The sequence below is a fragment of the Phaethon lepturus genome, unplaced genomic scaffold, assembly GCF_000687285.1.
Source record: "Phaethon lepturus isolate BGI_N335 unplaced genomic scaffold, ASM68728v1 scaffold51539, whole genome shotgun sequence".
Lineage (NCBI taxonomy): Eukaryota > Metazoa > Chordata > Aves > Phaethontiformes > Phaethontidae > Phaethon > Phaethon lepturus.
In genome coordinates this window covers 1-18,077 of record NW_010565061.1, presented here as the reverse complement: position 1 = coordinate 18,077, position 18,077 = coordinate 1, and the positions used below count along the sequence as shown (strand labels likewise).

The following is an 18,077-nucleotide window of genomic DNA, read 5'->3' as shown; positions in this document are numbered from 1 at the left end:
GGAATGTAAAATTCCAGAAAAAACAACACTGGACAGACAGGTATCTTCAGAATCAGAATGTATTCACTAGAGGACATTCCTCACTTACCTTCTGGCATTCTATTTGTTTTTCTAACATCTCCTGCTTCTTTTTCCTCATATCTTGTTGGAGTTTCATTGCCTCCTATATGAGAAGGAAATTCTTTCAATCAGTAAAATAGCATTGTATATACTCATATATATCATATAGCTTCTTCAAGCTATAGAAGTGAAGGCCATAATGAAAACTACTAGCCTGCAAAACACACAAGTATAAAGTGTATATTCCGTATCTGATCCAGAAAAAAACAATTGTAAAAAGTTACTAGCTTCCTGCTGTGAAATACTCTACTAAATTTTTGCCCCTTCAGACACCTCTTAAGAAACATATCCTTCATTGTCTCATACCTGCAGAGGTTAAAATCAGAGAAATGCCTCAAGAAAACCCAGAAAACCCACACATGACCAAGCGTGTCAAGTAAGACACCCCAAAAGGAACACTCCCTCACCCATGATTAACCTCAACATGCATTTGCAAAATAGTCCGGCAATGATGACAAAAACTACACTAGTGTAGAAAGCTATACAGCAATATTTGAGGTTTAAAGTTGCCTATCAAACCTGTCTTTATAAAGTACTTCTATCGCTATACTGTCAGTCAGCCAATGAATAGTAAAGTACCTGTTTTTTTTTAAGGGCTTCTTGTACATCGTGAGGTTTAGATCCTGCACCAGGCTTCATAGATGTCTTTAAATTTGAAGAACTGTAAACCATTTTTGAGTGGCTTGTAGAAGTAGGAAATGTCTGATACAGTAAAACACATGAACAAAAATATGTAATAGCTTAAAACAAATGTGATATACCATCAATGAATTTCAGAGGAATGTATTCTGTGAAACATGAACACAAACTTCCTGATTTGTGCAAGGAGACAAAAAGACCAAGGCAATTAAAACACATGCATAAAGGCATCGGTGTAACAGTCAACTTGCTTGCAAGCAATGAGCTTAAAAACTTCTTAAAAGGATTTCTGCAAAAGGTACTTTCTTTCCTTTTTAATCCAAAACCTCCTCTGTATCCTGATAGCCACTAGGAAGACCACTGAAGCTGATCTTCTGCATTTGCGTAATATTCAGCTTTGCAAGTCTAACATCACATTTTTTGATCAAATAAGACAGCAAAAGTCACCTGCATACTGCCTTTCTTAAAATGACTTCTCTGTGGCCAAGAACATATGCTGCACTATGATATCAGTGTGAATTAACTGTACCAGCTTGAACTCTATGCCAAAGTATTCTGTAAGCTTCTAGCACTACCGTTAAAGCATGGCATAAGGTCAAAAATCACTGGGAAAGCAATTAGACTTGCCAACAAAAAGCTGACATCACATACAGGCTTGTCACATTTCTTTACTATAAAGCACTGCCAAAAATATATTATGCTACTTAAAAATACTGATACTTTGTTTCTGAAGTCATTGTCATTTTATACAAATGGCTAACGAAACTAGGAAGAAGTCACTGACTTCCTTTTTGCCCTCTGGGTAAAACATGTTAAGATATGGGTTGCATAGAACATTGGTGAAAAGAAACAAAACCAACTGGGAACAATTCACAAGTTCTATTTGCTATTTCCTTCTCAGCTAACACGCCAAAGCTTTAACTGAAAGTATGAAGATGGTCAGCCTTCATAAACATACCTGAGAATCCTCTGCCACAGCCCCAGACTGGCTTAAGTCAGGCTGGTTTCCACCTGCTGCTCCAAGGCGACGTTTCACTGGGACTTTATTAAGGACATAGGCACCAGATGCCAGTGGTTTATTCATCACCTGTTTATCAATGGATATTAAAAAATGAAAGATTATATACTCTGCTTTTTTGAAGTAGCAGTCATTTAAGAACACTGATAACCTCCACTGCTCAATCACTAGTTTACGACAGCACAATACCTTTGACAGGCTGCTATGCATTGTTACAGCTGGAGTCGCGGTCAGGGCTTGCTGCTGAAGGTGAAGCTGGTGATGAAGAGACTGGGGGGGTGTCTGCTGCTGCTGTTGCTGTAGCAATGGGGGCTGCTGCTCACTTTCTCTGTGCCACAGTACCCTTATAAACCGATTGTTCAGCACTGCTTCTGTGCTGGAAATTGCCTTCCTAGCCTCGTCATTAGTTAAGTATTGGATTAGAGCAGCTTCGGGATCGTTCTGGAAAGCAACCTAAATCAAAAGTTCATTAGAATGCATTATTTCTCAAGGAAGAAAATGATCTCAACCAGCAGCAAACCAACATACAAATAATCTGCAATAATGAGTGGGATATTATTAACTGTTCAAAATACAGGTAAAACTTTCTACGTAATTAAAGCCAAGGACCTTCTGGCAAATATTGCATGTACTTGCAGCAAAGCCTATATACAGTAAAGTAAAATAAAATTAAAAAGAGACTCTTCCACCAAATAGCATCATATATTCAGAGCACTGTGAACTGCCACTGGAGTATGACTGAAGAGACCCTAGTGCTGACTCAAAAGCTCTTTATTCCAACCTCCTGAAAGACGACTGCTGTCCGAGGATGTACAATGCAAAAGGTTCACCACATTCTCAAAGCATCATCTAACAGTCTTGAGCAAGACAATTTATCTCCAAAAATTAATCACAGGAATAAAAATATATCTTGGACTTTCTAGTATAATGATTGAGATAGCATGTTTTAAATGCATTATTTCATTATCAAGGTGCAGAAAGCACCACAGTATCTTTGGGGCTAAGACATAAAATTATCAACTCAAGAAATACAGAGGCTTCCCAGGTATCTGTCTTATTTAGACCTAGAAAAATAAATGGAAAATAAATGCTATTTTAAACATGTAACTACCTGTGTTTTGCTTACATACTGCTTTTCCCCTTCCTACAGTGCAAGGAACACCACTGAACTAGTGCCAATTCTAGGATGCAATGTGGTAATAAACTGATGCATACAGAGACTCTCCTGTAGCATCTTTGTCAAAATCCTGGCTATGAAATACTGTAGGACTATCACACAAGACAGAAATTGCTGGAAGATCTCTTTCAAAAATTATACACAAGTTAAACCTGCAAGCCTTTCAAATTTAATAAGACCTCATGAAGGCAGAAGCCAACATACTTTTACAGAATTAAGATAATATAGAGTAGACAAAAAAAAGGTTTCTTTGCATTTGATTACCTACTCTCCCAGTTATCATCCATTAAGATTTTTCAAGGAATGCAGTTCAGCTGCAATATTCAAGAAGGCTTCAATAAAATAAAATACCCATATACAGGCATAAAACTGAACTTTTATTTTTACCTGAATGTTTACAATAGTTCCAAATTTGCTGAAATGTTCATTGAGCTGTGTAATATTGTTCAATTCTGGTGGAATTTTTCGAACTTCTAATTTTGTATTAGTATACTGATTCTTTTTCAAAAATCCTGGCTTATTCTGGTTGTTACTTGCTTGCCTAGAAAAAAAATGAGAACAAGATAGTAATTTACATAAGCATACACATACTTAAGTAAGGCAGAAAATGTTAACACACATTTAACTTTTATTTTTCTCATAAAGAGTATACACTCTAGACATTAACAAAAAAGAGCTCCTCCCACCACCAAATATCTGGTCTCTATATTATGTCGACACAGATTTTCTGATCCCACCAGCTCAAATTACAGGGACTAGTGAACAGCAATATTCACAGCATTGATAGCAATAAAGTGCATTCCAATTAGTGAACTGCAGTTGACAATTCTTACTTTCCCAGCCACGGTTTCTTTATTGGTAGACATTCCATGCTACTTGGAGATCGTTTCCTGCTGTCTGGTTCAAGGACAACTCTAGTTACATTGCTGCTGTTATTTGTAATGGGAATGGGAGGTTCAGTCTGGATGATAATATTGGCAGCTGGAGGAAAGGAAAAAGGTTATTCACCTCTTATCAACAGAGATATCAGAAAAGCTTTCATTTAAACAGCAAAATAGTGTTGAGTTTAAAAACATAAAAATTAGGAAGACTTTATCAAGTTGGTCAGTTTTGTTTATGAAGTTACCTCAGAGATCACTTGCTAGCTTAACTAAACAATTTGAGGAAAACAAACATTTAGTCCAGCCAGTAGGGATGAGATTTTCACCTTTAAGATTAGTAGTAGCTTGCAGAAACAAAGCTAAAACTCCATCTTTCAGGTACTGAAAATTCAGATTCTGCAGGAAGGGGCGGGGTGGGGGGAGAAACAAGGCTAGGTTCCCAGACTTCAGGTTAGAGTTCTGCAATGTGTCATGGGCTGAATAAACAATGAATTTCCCCTGTATTAACCCTTGACAGTGAAAAAGCAACCAAGAATCCATTCCTCCCACTGCTATCCCCCTTGTCATCCCTCTATCCAGTTTTCAGCAATAAACTGTTAATTGAGCACAACTATGGCATGAAATTATACTCTCAGAGACATTAGATTTAAAGTTTGAAGAAACTTCTACAAACACAAAGCTAAAGCACTAGATCACAGTTTGCCAAGTATTTACTTAAAACCTTTTCAAGATTATTCTATTGCTGTTAGTCTCCTGTGTATGCCAAATATTCAACTCCTAAAAAGAAGTCTGAGTCATAAGTCAATTTTCTATGGCTTTTATATATGCCAGAGCTCTGCTGATTACACTGGTGAGAACAAAGACTGGGCATTTTTGGCCATACTTTTAATCTTACTTTGGAGGATCATTTTAGAGTAAACCTTTCACACACAAGACAAAGACAATAAAACAAGTGGCCTGAAGCATCACTGCCGAACATTCACCCACGCCTTACAACTGGAACGGGTTCTCAGAGAGAATCTGAGGACCAGCAATAAAGCCCCAACCCTGCCTTTATGATGTTCATTAAGATGAAAACAGCTACAGCAATTTCTGCAATAATATTTAACGATATTCTTTACAGGATGAGTCACTGGAAGGAAATACTGAAAAAACAAAATCTTTCTTATCTACCGAATAAGAAATGCTTAAGTATAACAGTAAATACTAAAATTTACCATCTTTCTCTTAAGGATCAGGGTGGTGAAAGCAGGAGGGAAAAAGAAAGTTATGCTAACAGAACAAAAATTTCTTTAAAGAGCCTTCACTTGTTCTCTCCCCTAAAAGATACTCTGTACATGTCACCACTAAGAGACTACGTCTACATCCATCCAGTTAAGGATTCAGAATTACTTAAATGCAGACTGGTATTTCCGCGGGCTAGGAGAATTAGAATGCTACCTGCAGTGTTCACTTCAGAGAGAACATCTGGCCGACCGAGTCAGACCATCAAGTACAAAACCATGCCACGATAGCTCCCCTCTTCACTACCATCACAACAGCCAAGGCAAGTATCGTAGATCATCACCTCTGTGCCCCAGGTCCTAAACATATCCTTGGCAAACAAAAAGCAGTCTCCAGACTGTACTGTTTAGTGCCATCTTTCTGCACCATTTTTCCTTCTAGAAGCATCCAGCACCCAAAAAGTGCCTTCACAAGCTAAGGAGGAATAAAAACCCACAACCAAACAAAAAACCCTTGTTAACATTCCCAAGTGGTTATTTTTAATCAAAAAGCCTGCTTTGACTTTAATATGGTCATATTAGCATTTTAAAAAAGGTAGAGATGTCTGCAAATTGCTCTGAAATACTAGATCAGTAAGAAAAAACTATTGCTTTCAGCCTGAAAAAGGGGAAAATAAGTGTTGACGGTCTTGGACAAAAATAGCAACAGCATGACTAGAAACCCTTCCTACCTCTTGGATTTGTATCCATCTCCCCAGATGTTAGGCCAATTAGATTTGGACGCTGCGTTTGTGCTCTTGTAAAGAACTGTCGATACTGAGATCTACCAGCACTGGTAATACTAGGAGCTTCAGGGTTATAGCCATCTGGCTCATATGTATCTATAAAAAAAGGAGAGAAATGAAAGAATTTTTCAAATGAGTTTAAGACTCAGGGTTAATTTTCCTTTAAGGAAATGCATGGATGTCCAAGAATCAGAAGTTGTTTTGGATGAAAAGAAGACAGAAAAGAGGTCGTACAGCCAATGTGTGTAGCCACTTAAAACCCTCAACTGAACTTTATGCCCAAGTCTATTTGGGCATATTCTCCTTTGTCTTTTAATCTGATTGTTACTGTTTGTCAAAAGCACATAGGTCACAATAATTGAGTATTGCTGGTGAGCTGCCTGAAAAAGGAGCAAGGTGTCTGTATGACAACCTTCACAATGTCTGACAGTGTTTCAAGGGGAGCAACAAAAGGTTTAGTTTGAGCATGTATTCTGTAGGGCCTAAGATGCGAAGAGGTTTTCTGTCTATGTTGACGAACAGTCTAGTTTACTTCAGAAAAGGATTTTTGGGGAAGAACCTACTTAAATGATTCCCGTCAAAGAAAGATGAGAAATCACAGGTAATTTGACCATGAGATAATTTGACCAATACTTACCTATTAATTCTCTTAATTTATGTAAGAGTGAGATCAGCTGCCTAGCTCCAGTAGAGTGCTAATGATTATTTTAATTAAAAGGGGTAACCATGAGAACCCAAAATGACAGAATTGACTCATATTGTTCCTCCAGCCCATGGTCCAAATCAAGGATAATGCATTTTTCCAACCATAAAAAGGAAAAGCTATTCAAGAACTAGAATGAATAAAGTCTATGAAAAGCCTCCACAGAAACACAGTACATCCTGGAACAGAAATGAATGCCTACATAAGGGGAGTTCAAAGACGATGCACTCCAAGTTTCAGCTCCTTATTCCACAGCAACAATGAAGACTCTACAATTTAAAACAAATGCCCAGAATTTCAATACTGATGTTTTACAGTTTAGTTTCAGACTCTGCCAAGAACTTTCATTAACCTTGCATGAGCTGAACCAGAAGTTCCTCCTCCATGATTTGGCATACGATTGACTGCAAGAGGGCAACCAGCAGTTGTTACCATAAGAATCCAAGAATAGGACATGAGAATGTCCACAGATGTTCTCAAGAACAGAATTATGTAATGCAACTGAAGTCAGTGATGCCCTGCGAGCTAAGACAGACAGAATCACCCATTAGAAGAAGCGCTGAAGCTGAAAGAATCAAATGGTAACATGTAAATGCCTGACAGGATTTGGAGATAATTGAACAGATAATCTAACAAGATATGCAAGTGACTGAAGTTCTGAAAAGCATGAAAGTCACAAAGAAAATGACATGGATCATGAATTAGAGCCCTCCTTTGAATAAAATTCAGAATATTCTATGTCAAACAAACCCAGACGGGAACATTATAAAACACTGAGATTTAGTTATATTATTTTGCTCATGTAAATCATGGAAATGTTATTACTCCTTTCATTATCAAGGAAATATAAGCTTTGTTGGATTTAAATCAAGCAATCTAGGACTCTCTATGTATTTTTACTATTTCCCCTCATAAAAAACCACTTTTAATAACTTAAGCGCTGTTAAGGAAGATGGACATGCCCATTGAAAGCCATCCATTTTTAAGCTAGAAAGCTAGAACTAAGTCAATTCTGGGAAAAAAAGATAGAAAGTACTAATGCAAATGAAGACTGTAGAGACTATTGTGATACACAGCTGGAAAAAAAAAACCCAAACACCAAACTCTCTCCTCTGTAGTAGCCAAAACCAGATAGGAAAAAAGACCAAGTTAAACAGTAATTACAGGTTTGCAGATCCATCTTTTGCCTGCTACTGTTCTACCAGACAGCTTAAAGATGAAGGGATCCCTTTCTTATGCAACTATCTTACTGCTTTGAGCATGTGAAACCTAAATGAAGCTCTCCACAAATGATGTTTCCTCAGACAGTGACAGAACACTACTGCTATTTCACACAGTAACAGCAGATGATGGACGGACCACAAGGAAAGCCATCAGACTTCTTTTTAGATTTGTATGTACCGGAGGAAGACAGAGGTAATACTTTCTAATCACACATCAATAGAGGAATTTTAAAATTTATATCTCAACCAGATTAAAAAAAAAAAAAAATTATTTGCTTACGTTCTGATACTGTATACAGTAGGTTCTGGGGTAACGGAGGAGGTAGCCTTGCTCCTACGGGTGCAAGACTGGGCACTGCACTTGTCCCAGGCTGGTCACGATTATTTATCAAACTTGACTGTGTTAAAGGTGGTCCTACAATGACACCATAGAATACATCACTAAGACTTGTAACTCCACAGATAAATGTGCAAACAATTCAATGGAATTTGTTTGTGCCTGGCTTTGAGCAAGGTCAAGACTGTAAATATTTACAATCTCACTACAGTAAAAGTAAATTGAGATGCCCTGTTCAGGTAAGTTACTCTGATTCAAACACCTTTTCTCTTTTCCAGAAAGGGCAAAGCTTTAAATAAACAAACAAAAAGAAGTGTCTTTTCTTCCCCAGAGGTTTTGTTAGAGCTTGCATTAACTAAAGCAGCTCTGCCATGGAGAATCAAGGATTGCTCAGCTCAGAGCAAGCGATCGTATCAGCAACATTTAGATTACAGTTCTAAAACAAGAACTAGAGGGCAAAAGGCATTCACAGACAAGGAATTTATCTAGCTATTTTTGCCTTTTTTGCACCATATATGATACATACATGCCTAGTTACTATGTGCCCAAAAAAGGATAATGTGTTACACTACACTACACAACCTACTAAGACGACCATCAGAAAGCACTGTCAGTTCACTCAGTAGCAAGCCAGTTCCACCCACTAAAAGGCTCATGCAAAGTTTAGGGTTAATCCTATATAAAATTATTTCTCATCCCATAGCTGCTGCTATTTGATACAACTATCACAGCATGTATTGTGTTATTGGAATAGAGTACTGAAATAGAGTAACTACATATCTAATATTCTATTTCTTCATAGAATTTACATTGTAGTAAGGTAACAAAAAAGGCTGAACACCTCAGAGATTACCTCTGAGCTAAAATAGATCTTAGATGTATCAGTGATGTATTGCTTTTTAGTAGCAGATAATATAGCACAAACACAGAAATTTATTAGAACTTTTAGGAGATTAAATCTAAACATTTTTTGCATTAGGGGAAAAAAAAGCTAGTAATCCAATTGTCAGTGATCAACCCAAACACCACCAAGGTTTTGAGATAATCTGAAAGACACCCCCCTTCACTTCCCTGCCGAATTCATCTAGTTTAATTTGGAGTGCTAGGAACATCAGATTTTACAAGCTGATTTTTCAGAACTATTTTGGCAATATTTTGAATAGCACATGGCTAGCAAAGAAACTTGAACTGATTACTTCAAATATACATAGAACTTCCAGAAAGAGCCACCACTTTAACTCGTTGACAAAGAAACACAGAACAATGTTTTGGCTTACTTGGTACGGGAAGCACAACAGGAGGTGGTGCCTGTGGATGAGCCTGTGCAACTGGCAACCTCATGTTACGAGCTGGACCTGGCAAAGGGGGCAGAAGCATACCAGGAGGAGGAGGAATTCCCGGAGGTGGTGGAGGAAAAGGAATCATACTTGGCAAGGAAACTTCATCTACTACTAAAGGATCATTTCCATGATCAAACTGGCAAAGATCACCAAGTACGCAAAATCCTCGCTCTGCAAAACAGGACATTTAATAATCTTTTTAGAAAAAAAAATTGTCTGTCAGTGATTTGTAGCACTTCAGTTTTTGCTGGAATTTCTTACTAAAGAAAACATGCAATCACTAATCCAGCATTACATTATCAGATGAGGTTTCAAAATAAATCAAATTAGAATAATCTCCCATAAAAGCATACAAACATACATGCACCCATCATAAAAGCTGTGGAAAAAAGAAGTCAGAAGTACTAGTTTTATACTAAACAACTACGGAAGTACTGTTTTATACTAAACACATATACTGCAATCTTTATCAGAACTGCCAGTCATTGAAATATTTGCCAAGCATATACAGAGTTGTGAACAAACTCCGTATGTTCTTATCCAGCAACTATCAGATTTTAAGTAAACTGCTTCCAGTAAGACTAGTCATTTCCCCAGTAAAATACAGGTCATATATGCATCTTTTACATACAAGGTATACTCCACATGCTACTACATTTTGACTTGCTGCCTACATTTGTGAATAGCTAAAAAAAGGGTCACAGAGTAACTGAAACAAGGTATGAAACTGGAAACTAAGAAACAGTTTACCATCATAATCTCGACATCTTCTTTTAGGAGGAGGGTTTCTACCAAATGAACTGGGATTGCTATGATTGTTATAGTAATTCGACCAGCTCTCTGTTGTGTTTTCAAGATGGTGTGCAGGTGCAATTACAGTAACAGCACTGGGAATAGATTGTGCAGAGGAATACTGTTCAGTAGATTTACTGGGAGACACGGAAACTGGATTATATGAGCCTTCATCATTTCTTTCATTCTTGAATTTTGATCTCTCTCGGTGCTCTGTTTAAAAAAAATAAAATAATAAAAGTTATGTAAAGTCTTCAAGCTTCGTTCTGTATATCAGGGCCTTGAGAAAAAGATAATACACAACCGTATAAAAATGTCCTTAAATATTCAGTATTCTGCACGGTAAACTGTTCTTAAAGGACCTTAGTCTTACCAATGAAATAAGAACTAAATATAACGCAAACAGGGTTTTTACTTCAGTAATCTAAGTGTTTTATTTGCAAAACACACCTTCATTCCTTTACTCCTTATTCCACTCTGGATTACAGCTTTCTCTTTAAAAGTAGAAAGGGGGGGGAAGAGGAGGGGAAGCCTGAAACAACAAACCTACCCCCCACCCTTAACTAATGTGGTCTCAATGTGCATTGAAATCTGTTGCAATCTCTGCCTCTTGTTTTTCCAACAGACCTGAGTTAACCCTAAAAGAACAATGGATCACATAATAACCACCTTCAATTACAAAGAAATAGTCTCTAAAAAATACACAGTAACAAAGTGAAAAAGAGGATAACACTATTTTGCAAAAAGATATTTTTGGGGAAAAAAAAAGAAAGAAAAGAAATCGACAGCTTTGTCAACACATGCAGCACAAAGTATCAGCTACCGATATCCACTGGTATACACCTGTGGATAAATTAAGGTGTTAGCAAAGAAGAAAACAATCCCCTTAATTGTTCTACTCTGAAGAACAGCACCCTAATTAATCATTTCAGAACACAAAGCTCTTAAAATTTGTTCCAGCTACTGAAGGACATCTACAGCCTTCTAGACCATACAGTATGTAGGAGTCACCACACATCACTGACATTAGACGTTCTCCTAAAGCAGCACCTTGGATACTCACCAGCACTTCTGTTTGTATCACGGTCTTTGCTTCTACCCCTGCTGCGGCTACGACTTCGACTTAACCCTCTGCTTTTACTACGACTTTTACTCCTGCCACGTCGCCAGCCAGATTTCTCTCTGTACAAGTCACTCCTGTCGTAGTATCTGTCATAGTCCCTCCACTTTCCATCATCTCTCTTTTTCTCTCTGGTTCTAGAAAAGATGTATGTAGACCATGAAAAGAAAGACCAAATCAAAAAACAAGCTTGCAAGAAGTTAAGATACTGTTCACCCTTCCCATCCAATTTGGGCAGCGAAACATTCGAGTCAGAATTTCCCAGATTACATAGCAAAGTACAGAATCTCAAAGTTCAATCACTAATTCATAGAAACCAGCAAGGGGAAGACTGAGAAGAATTGGAAAGGTGAAAAAGTTAGACGACCAAAACAGAATGTGTTTTAAAAGTGATGTTGTCACTGTGTGAACCCCCCTCAACCCCTAAATATGCCCCCAACAATGCTTTTCATGTACATAACATGGGAAAGAATTGAATTTATGACATTCCTAGGTATTAACATTTGAAAAATAATGTCCCTTTTTCAGAAAAGGCCAACTTCTAGTGAAGGCCTCTCATGCATGTGATCAGCATACAGATAATACATTGCAGACAGAGAAAAGTAGGGAGGAAATAACTTTTTAGGAAAAATCACTACCTACAAGGTAAAAATCCACAGTTAACGATTGCTAGCAAATACAGAAGAATATATTAATACTTTGGTTCAAAACTAACCTTTGTTCACTGGAATCTGCACGGCTTCTCTGTGGACTGGAATACTTCTTTTTCCTGCCATCCCGCTCTTCTTCAACTGACTCTTGAAAATTCTGTTTAAGAGACAACTACCAATCAAGAATGAGTATCAGTTTTTTTTAAATGAAGAAAATAAGACCAAGATTTAATTCAAGATACAGTTAGCACTGTGTATAAACACAATATTTAAGTATTACTTGCACAGAATACTTAAGCACTGCAAGTAATAAAGCACTAGAGGTTGCTGGGCTTTTTGTTTCAAATCTTTAGGGTTTTTCTGCAGAGGAGATGCCCCAAAATAAAACTACTTTGATATTTTGTTTTTAAACAGGATTCATGAAAGACAAGTTCTCTATCCACTCTCTCTCGTTAGTAACAGTAAACAATTCTATACATGAGGTATTTTCTGAATCTCATAACTGGAACACAACTAAGGAGAGTTACTTCTCCTAGTAGATACATACTAGCTTACACTTTGAAATAAATGCTTTATGGCAAAAGAAGTTCACATAGTTGAACTAGTCGCATTTCTTTGTTGGCCTCCACAAAAGCAGTCGAAGAAGCCTGCCAGCTATACAATGACTGTAAACCACTCTGAATCCATTTTGTACTTTTGCTGCCTTTGCTGCCATTTTACACTGCTTGGAAGTTACTGTAAATTTTGGTGTCAAAAGTTTACATGCAATAATATTTAAAATATTTTTTTTCAATTAAAACAAAGCAAAAAGGCAGGCTTCCTGCATCCTTGTTTAGTATTATCTGAGGAGAATTGGCAGAAATATTCAAAACTTGGCCTGACAGGGCTCTGGATAGCCTAACCTGAGGCCCTGCTTTCAACACAAGTTGTATCACATGGTATCTGGGGTCCCTTCCAACCTAAGCTTAGTTATGATTTGACACTTGTTTTGTGTCCTCCACTTGCAGGAATCACATAATACACTGAGCTATATGACAAATCATCAAGACCTTATTGTTGTTGAAGTAACTAATTAATGTCCTGATCCTGTTGTCCCATAAAGCTGTCCTAGGTATCTTCTTTTGCCTTATCCCTGTCACACGCTCCCAACCCCCAAAACCTCCCCTTTCCCCGCCCCCCGAGCATTGGTTAACCCAACTGAAGGTAGTTCTGAAACACTTTTTATAAATTATGACAGTACTTTGAGAATTGATCGGAAAACTGTTAAAGTGAGTATCTTGTATAGTTGCAAATTATGAAATAAATCCATCACCAAAGCTACTTCCATAAATTGTCATAATTATGGGTCTCACTGTCAGATAAAAAGAGGACATCAGAAAAGAGAGGAAAAAACTAAAGAACAACTTTAACTTAACTGATGAATCATGTTCTGTCAAATAAGAAGCTGCATTCCACAATATAATATAATACAGCTTTGTTTTGGTTGACTGACAGATTTCAATCTCCAATTATTTGTCACCTTCATGACCATCAGACAGTTTTAACTCTAAAGACAGAAAAAATAACTCCAGCAAGGTCTTTTCTTCGTGTTTTTTATGCTCACAGACAGAAGCACAAATCTGAATACCCATTTAGAGTACTTGTCAGAAGAAAATGCTTCCCATGGTCCATTTATAATGACAGCAACAGTTTTTGCTCTTAACACTGCATGACATAAGCATCCCTGGAGGGGAAAGGACTAGAATTTTATATATAGTCTCTGAATTTATTTGCATCTTTCCTATAGTAATTAAAATGCATATTCAGCCTAAAGTATCTTTGCAAACTGCTATCAGAGCACACAGAAATAAAGAACATTTATTTCTATAGCAACTTTTTCTCCCACTCTCTCTTAAAGCTGGTACATTAGGATGCTGCAAACACAGAGAAGAGGTCTATTCCCTCAGAAAATCACCGACTTAGATTTTATTTTTTTTCTTCTATCTTGGACAAGTGATAGCAGAAGATTAAACAATATACAAACAGATTTAGACAGCTATGGAAATCTTACTTTTTCTCAAAAACTTGATTGTTTTAGATTTTGTCAATAAAACTTAAAACCAAGATAAAAGAAACTGTTGGCAAATGAATGCTACCTCACTTTTTAAAAAGTAATTACCAATCAATATAGAGGTCACCGTATTTCATCAATTTCAAGTATTACAGAAAACATTTAAAATAATTTATATTCCTCACAGAATATATGAAATTGGAAAAGGAGGTGTTTTGGAATGTTTTTGCTTCTTCCCCCTCTCAAACCAAATCATTGTCAGCTGGTATTGCCAGGGACATCCGAGTAGGATTTCTGAATACTGTCAATTTAGATCAAAGGTAGAATCTACAAAGGGATTTTAAAACGTTCTTGTCTGAATGGTCATCTTCCTTTTTTCTTCAGATGCACAGAGATTGAAGATCATTAGTCACAACAAAGTGGATTTTTCTTCCACATTTTGCCTCATGAATGTACAGGATGGCTTATTTGAAAGTTAGAGGCAGGCAGACAGAAAAAATAATGTTACCTCCTCCTTGATGACTTCTTTTTCCTGACCTGCAGGCTTCGATTCCACTTTTGCGGGTTCAACAGAAGGAAGATAACTCTTTGTGTACAGACTTTCAAAAAGTTTATCTACAAAACCTGAAGTTTCTGAGGATATAGGACACAAGAAAATATTGTTACATATTGATTTAAGGGCACTGTTAGATTTACCAGAGAAGTCCCTGAAAAAAAGTCATCCTGGTGCACTGTTCACAGCAGCAGCAGCATCTTAAGATTAATAAACACTAGTTCCTTTCAAGGAGGTGGAATTACATTTGAGGAATTCGAGGTTGTTTATTTAAGACAAAGAAATTAATCAGGTATATCAGAGACAGAAAGAGAGACTTTTCCTTCGATCACATTTATAACTCTGACATGTACTAAGGGGCAAGCGTGATTGAAACTTATGATCGAGGAGTAAGCCCACAGTTATTCTATTAGCTACAGTTAGCAGCCTCTTTACGGCAATTTTTACGAGAGTAAGTCATTCACAGAAGACTAATCATCAATTTCACATCAGATCACAAAAAATGCCCAATAACTTCCCCAGTGAGTGTCAGCATGTCAAGTGTTTAATACTTTGAATTTGAACCAAATTGCTATGAGAAGCTCACCAGAAGCCTGAAAGATCAATACGGACCAGGTTTTCAAAAGTTGTCAAACATCTGTCAGAGAAACTTCTGGCAGCAAGACTGATACTTTAAAATGAAATTGCTAGCTTTTATTTCCGAAGATTTTCTCCCACCCACCACGAATAAGACCAAGCTACAAAACTTAACGTTATTATTATTTTTTTTTAATCACAAGATCTTTATTCCTTCACACTCTGTAAGAAATATTCAATGCATGGATAATAAGAAATATTTTGAAGGCAACAATCATCCATCATCCCTCCTCCTCCCCCACAATGAAATGAAAACCCCTGAACAGATAAAGTAGTGGAGAGCACACTACCTTTTTGCAGAAAAACATCCAGCTGATCAGCACAGAAAGCTTTCAGCTCTTTCTCTGGTTTGTCTTTCTTGACTAATGCCACAACATAGTTGGCTAAGGCTGAGGGATCTGCATCACATCTATTGAGAGAAAGAACCATTCTTGATTCTGCTGAAGCATGTCAAAAAACCCGTGTTGGATAATCACTGTTACAGAAGAGCCACCGAAGAAAACCTGGCAACACACGTCAGATGCTTTTCTGACATCTAGCACCAACACAGCTGCACTGGGATGACTGAGCCATCAAAAAAGTTTGGTGTTTTTTTTTTCCCCCCAATTACAACACAATATTTTAGTTGCCGTATGACCACTCCACACCTGACAATGTTCCCACTCTTTTGCTCCTTCCTGAGGTTTGCTTAGAAAAAAATGATATTTCTTCCTTTTTACAGAAAAATCCAATTCTAGGGCAACTGAGGAGATGCCATTGTTTCTTAACCTTCCTTAAGCACAGCAACCACCATCAAGTATGACTCTATAAGAATAGCAGAGCAAGTACCAGGAAAGTCACTGCACAAATATTGTAAAGTTTTACAGTGTTTTTAAAGTATTAAAACATTATTACAATGAAAAGCAGTTCAGAAAGACATAGCACAAAAGCACATTTTAAATATACTCATAGATACATTCTGTACAGCTTAAGTTACTGTGCCTAACATACTGGGGTTTTCCTTCCCCAAGGACTATTTCCATGCCTACAAATTTTACAATAATTCTTTAACCTTGGTAAAATGTCTAAAGGGGTACAATTATTAACACAGATTCACTATCCACACTACATAAGCCCTCATCTAGCCTCATGACGGCCAAAGGTAGCCAACTTTGTGCAGCAATACTCTGCCACTAATCTTTAAATTGGATATTGCTTTCCTTTCCATTATTCAGCTACTAGAAAAACACTCGAAGTATGAACTAGATTAACAGTGTTAAATGATTAAGCAATAGCTCCTCATTTGCCTCTCTCAAAAGATGCAGATGCAAGCTATCAGATGTTAGGTAGGAACTTAAAACAGTTTAACAAAAAAAAAGTAATCTTTAAATTAAGGTTAACATTTAGAGAGGAGATTGTGTATCTTCCTAGAACATTAACTATGGAAACAGAAGGAAACAGTGTAAAGTACGTAAACCTAAAAATAATCTCAAATAAAAAAAAAATCCAAAAAACAAACAAACAAAACTCAAACACCCATGCAGATGACAACTGGTCAGAGAAAATAAAAATCCTCAATGAGCAGCCAATCAAGCAGCTCTACTCCAAATTATTTGCTCACTGTTTCCAACATCCGAACAAAGCAGTGTTAAATGTAGCAATTAACAACAAAGAAACCACAAATTTACGGATTTTACAGTTCTTACACACACGCTCACAAAAAGAAGTAAACTGTATATAATGTATTCAGTGCTAGTGCCCACATGCAACTGACTACAAACCTTCAATTTAAAATAAAGGAGATGATCCCTTACTTTATAACCATTCCCTTTCCTTTCTCTCTATATTAGTTTCTCTTAGGTGTTAAATTACATTATTCATTACAGGAGCATGTGTAAGGTATGTACGCTTCCGCGGGTTGACCATTTTCTATTTTCACTCCTGAATCCTTGACTGTCAGGACCCACTAGCAAATTCTATGATTCTCTGCCATGAACCTCATCTCCAACTCATACTCCTGAGTGCAGCTCAGGCACCAAAGGAATGCTGGACAGCATGACAGAAAGTGGATTGGAATTGTCAGTGAAAGCATAAGAGCAAGAGCTATGCTCCAGTCTAGACAGACTTCCAGAAGGATTTGACCAAGTATCAGAGAGATACTTTTTTATCTTAAAAAAAAAAAAGTAATGAAGAATTTTCATAGGCCCGCTACTTAATGACTACAACTGAGTAGTTCCAAGGCCTATTTAAAATACAAAAAATATAAAAATATATGTAGAAATATCACTTCACATTGTAAACGTACATCCTGTAACTTCGAATGGGTCTTAGGTTTACTTTGTGGAAACTACAAGGTTAGTGAGTTACTGACAAGTTATCTTCCTTCAGAAGACCCTTGCTAGAGACGAAATCCCGCCAACACCTAATCTCACAAGTCAGCGTGCAAGGTGCTTTTCAGAAATGCAGTTTTTGTTACCAACACAAGACTCCTTGAAAAAATCATTTCCCACCACTCATAAAACCAGAAACAACCGACTCTCCCACATCCCTCCGCCAAGAGTTAATCAAAGTTCCAACACATCTCCAGCAGACATTCTTGGCTGTACGCTAAATCGTTCCAGCGACTCTTGTTAATTGGCTTGCAGCTCTGTTTTAAGGGCCGTGCTACAAAAGGACGTTACGCAGCTGGCGATGAAACTTTCACACCGCAGCGGAGCAGCCTGTGGTCGGGGCCCAGCGAGGCTGCTGGCCCCCGGGCGAACCGCCCGCGCAGCTCCGGGCCAGGCCCTGTCTTCTCCCGGAGCCTCAGGACACGGGGCTGCCCCGGGCTCGGAGCGCCGCAGCAGAGGCG

General features: G+C 37.6%; 1 protein-coding gene across 1 annotated transcript in view; it reads right to left on the bottom strand.

Moving 5' to 3' along the window:
• The window catches only part of RBM27 (RNA binding motif protein 27), a 20,458-nt gene extending 4,782 nt beyond the window's left edge, over positions 1-15,676 (bottom strand). The window contains exons 1-14 of the mRNA XM_010295052.1: positions 15,538-15,676; positions 14,567-14,691; positions 12,074-12,165; positions 11,302-11,495; positions 10,197-10,451; positions 9,384-9,617; positions 8,050-8,184; positions 5,790-5,939; positions 3,788-3,935; positions 3,342-3,495; positions 1,967-2,230; positions 1,718-1,846; positions 700-822; positions 89-163 (exon numbers count right to left, since the gene is read on the bottom strand). Of these exons, the coding sequence (XP_010293354.1) occupies positions 89-163; positions 700-822; positions 1,718-1,846; positions 1,967-2,230; positions 3,342-3,495; positions 3,788-3,935; positions 5,790-5,939; positions 8,050-8,184; positions 9,384-9,617; positions 10,197-10,451; positions 11,302-11,495; positions 12,074-12,165; positions 14,567-14,691; positions 15,538-15,676 (2,217 nt within the window). The remainder of the gene's footprint in view (positions 1-88; positions 164-699; positions 823-1,717; positions 1,847-1,966; positions 2,231-3,341; positions 3,496-3,787; positions 3,936-5,789; positions 5,940-8,049; positions 8,185-9,383; positions 9,618-10,196; positions 10,452-11,301; positions 11,496-12,073; positions 12,166-14,566; positions 14,692-15,537) is intronic.
• Between the last annotated feature and the right edge of the window lie 2,401 nt (positions 15,677-18,077).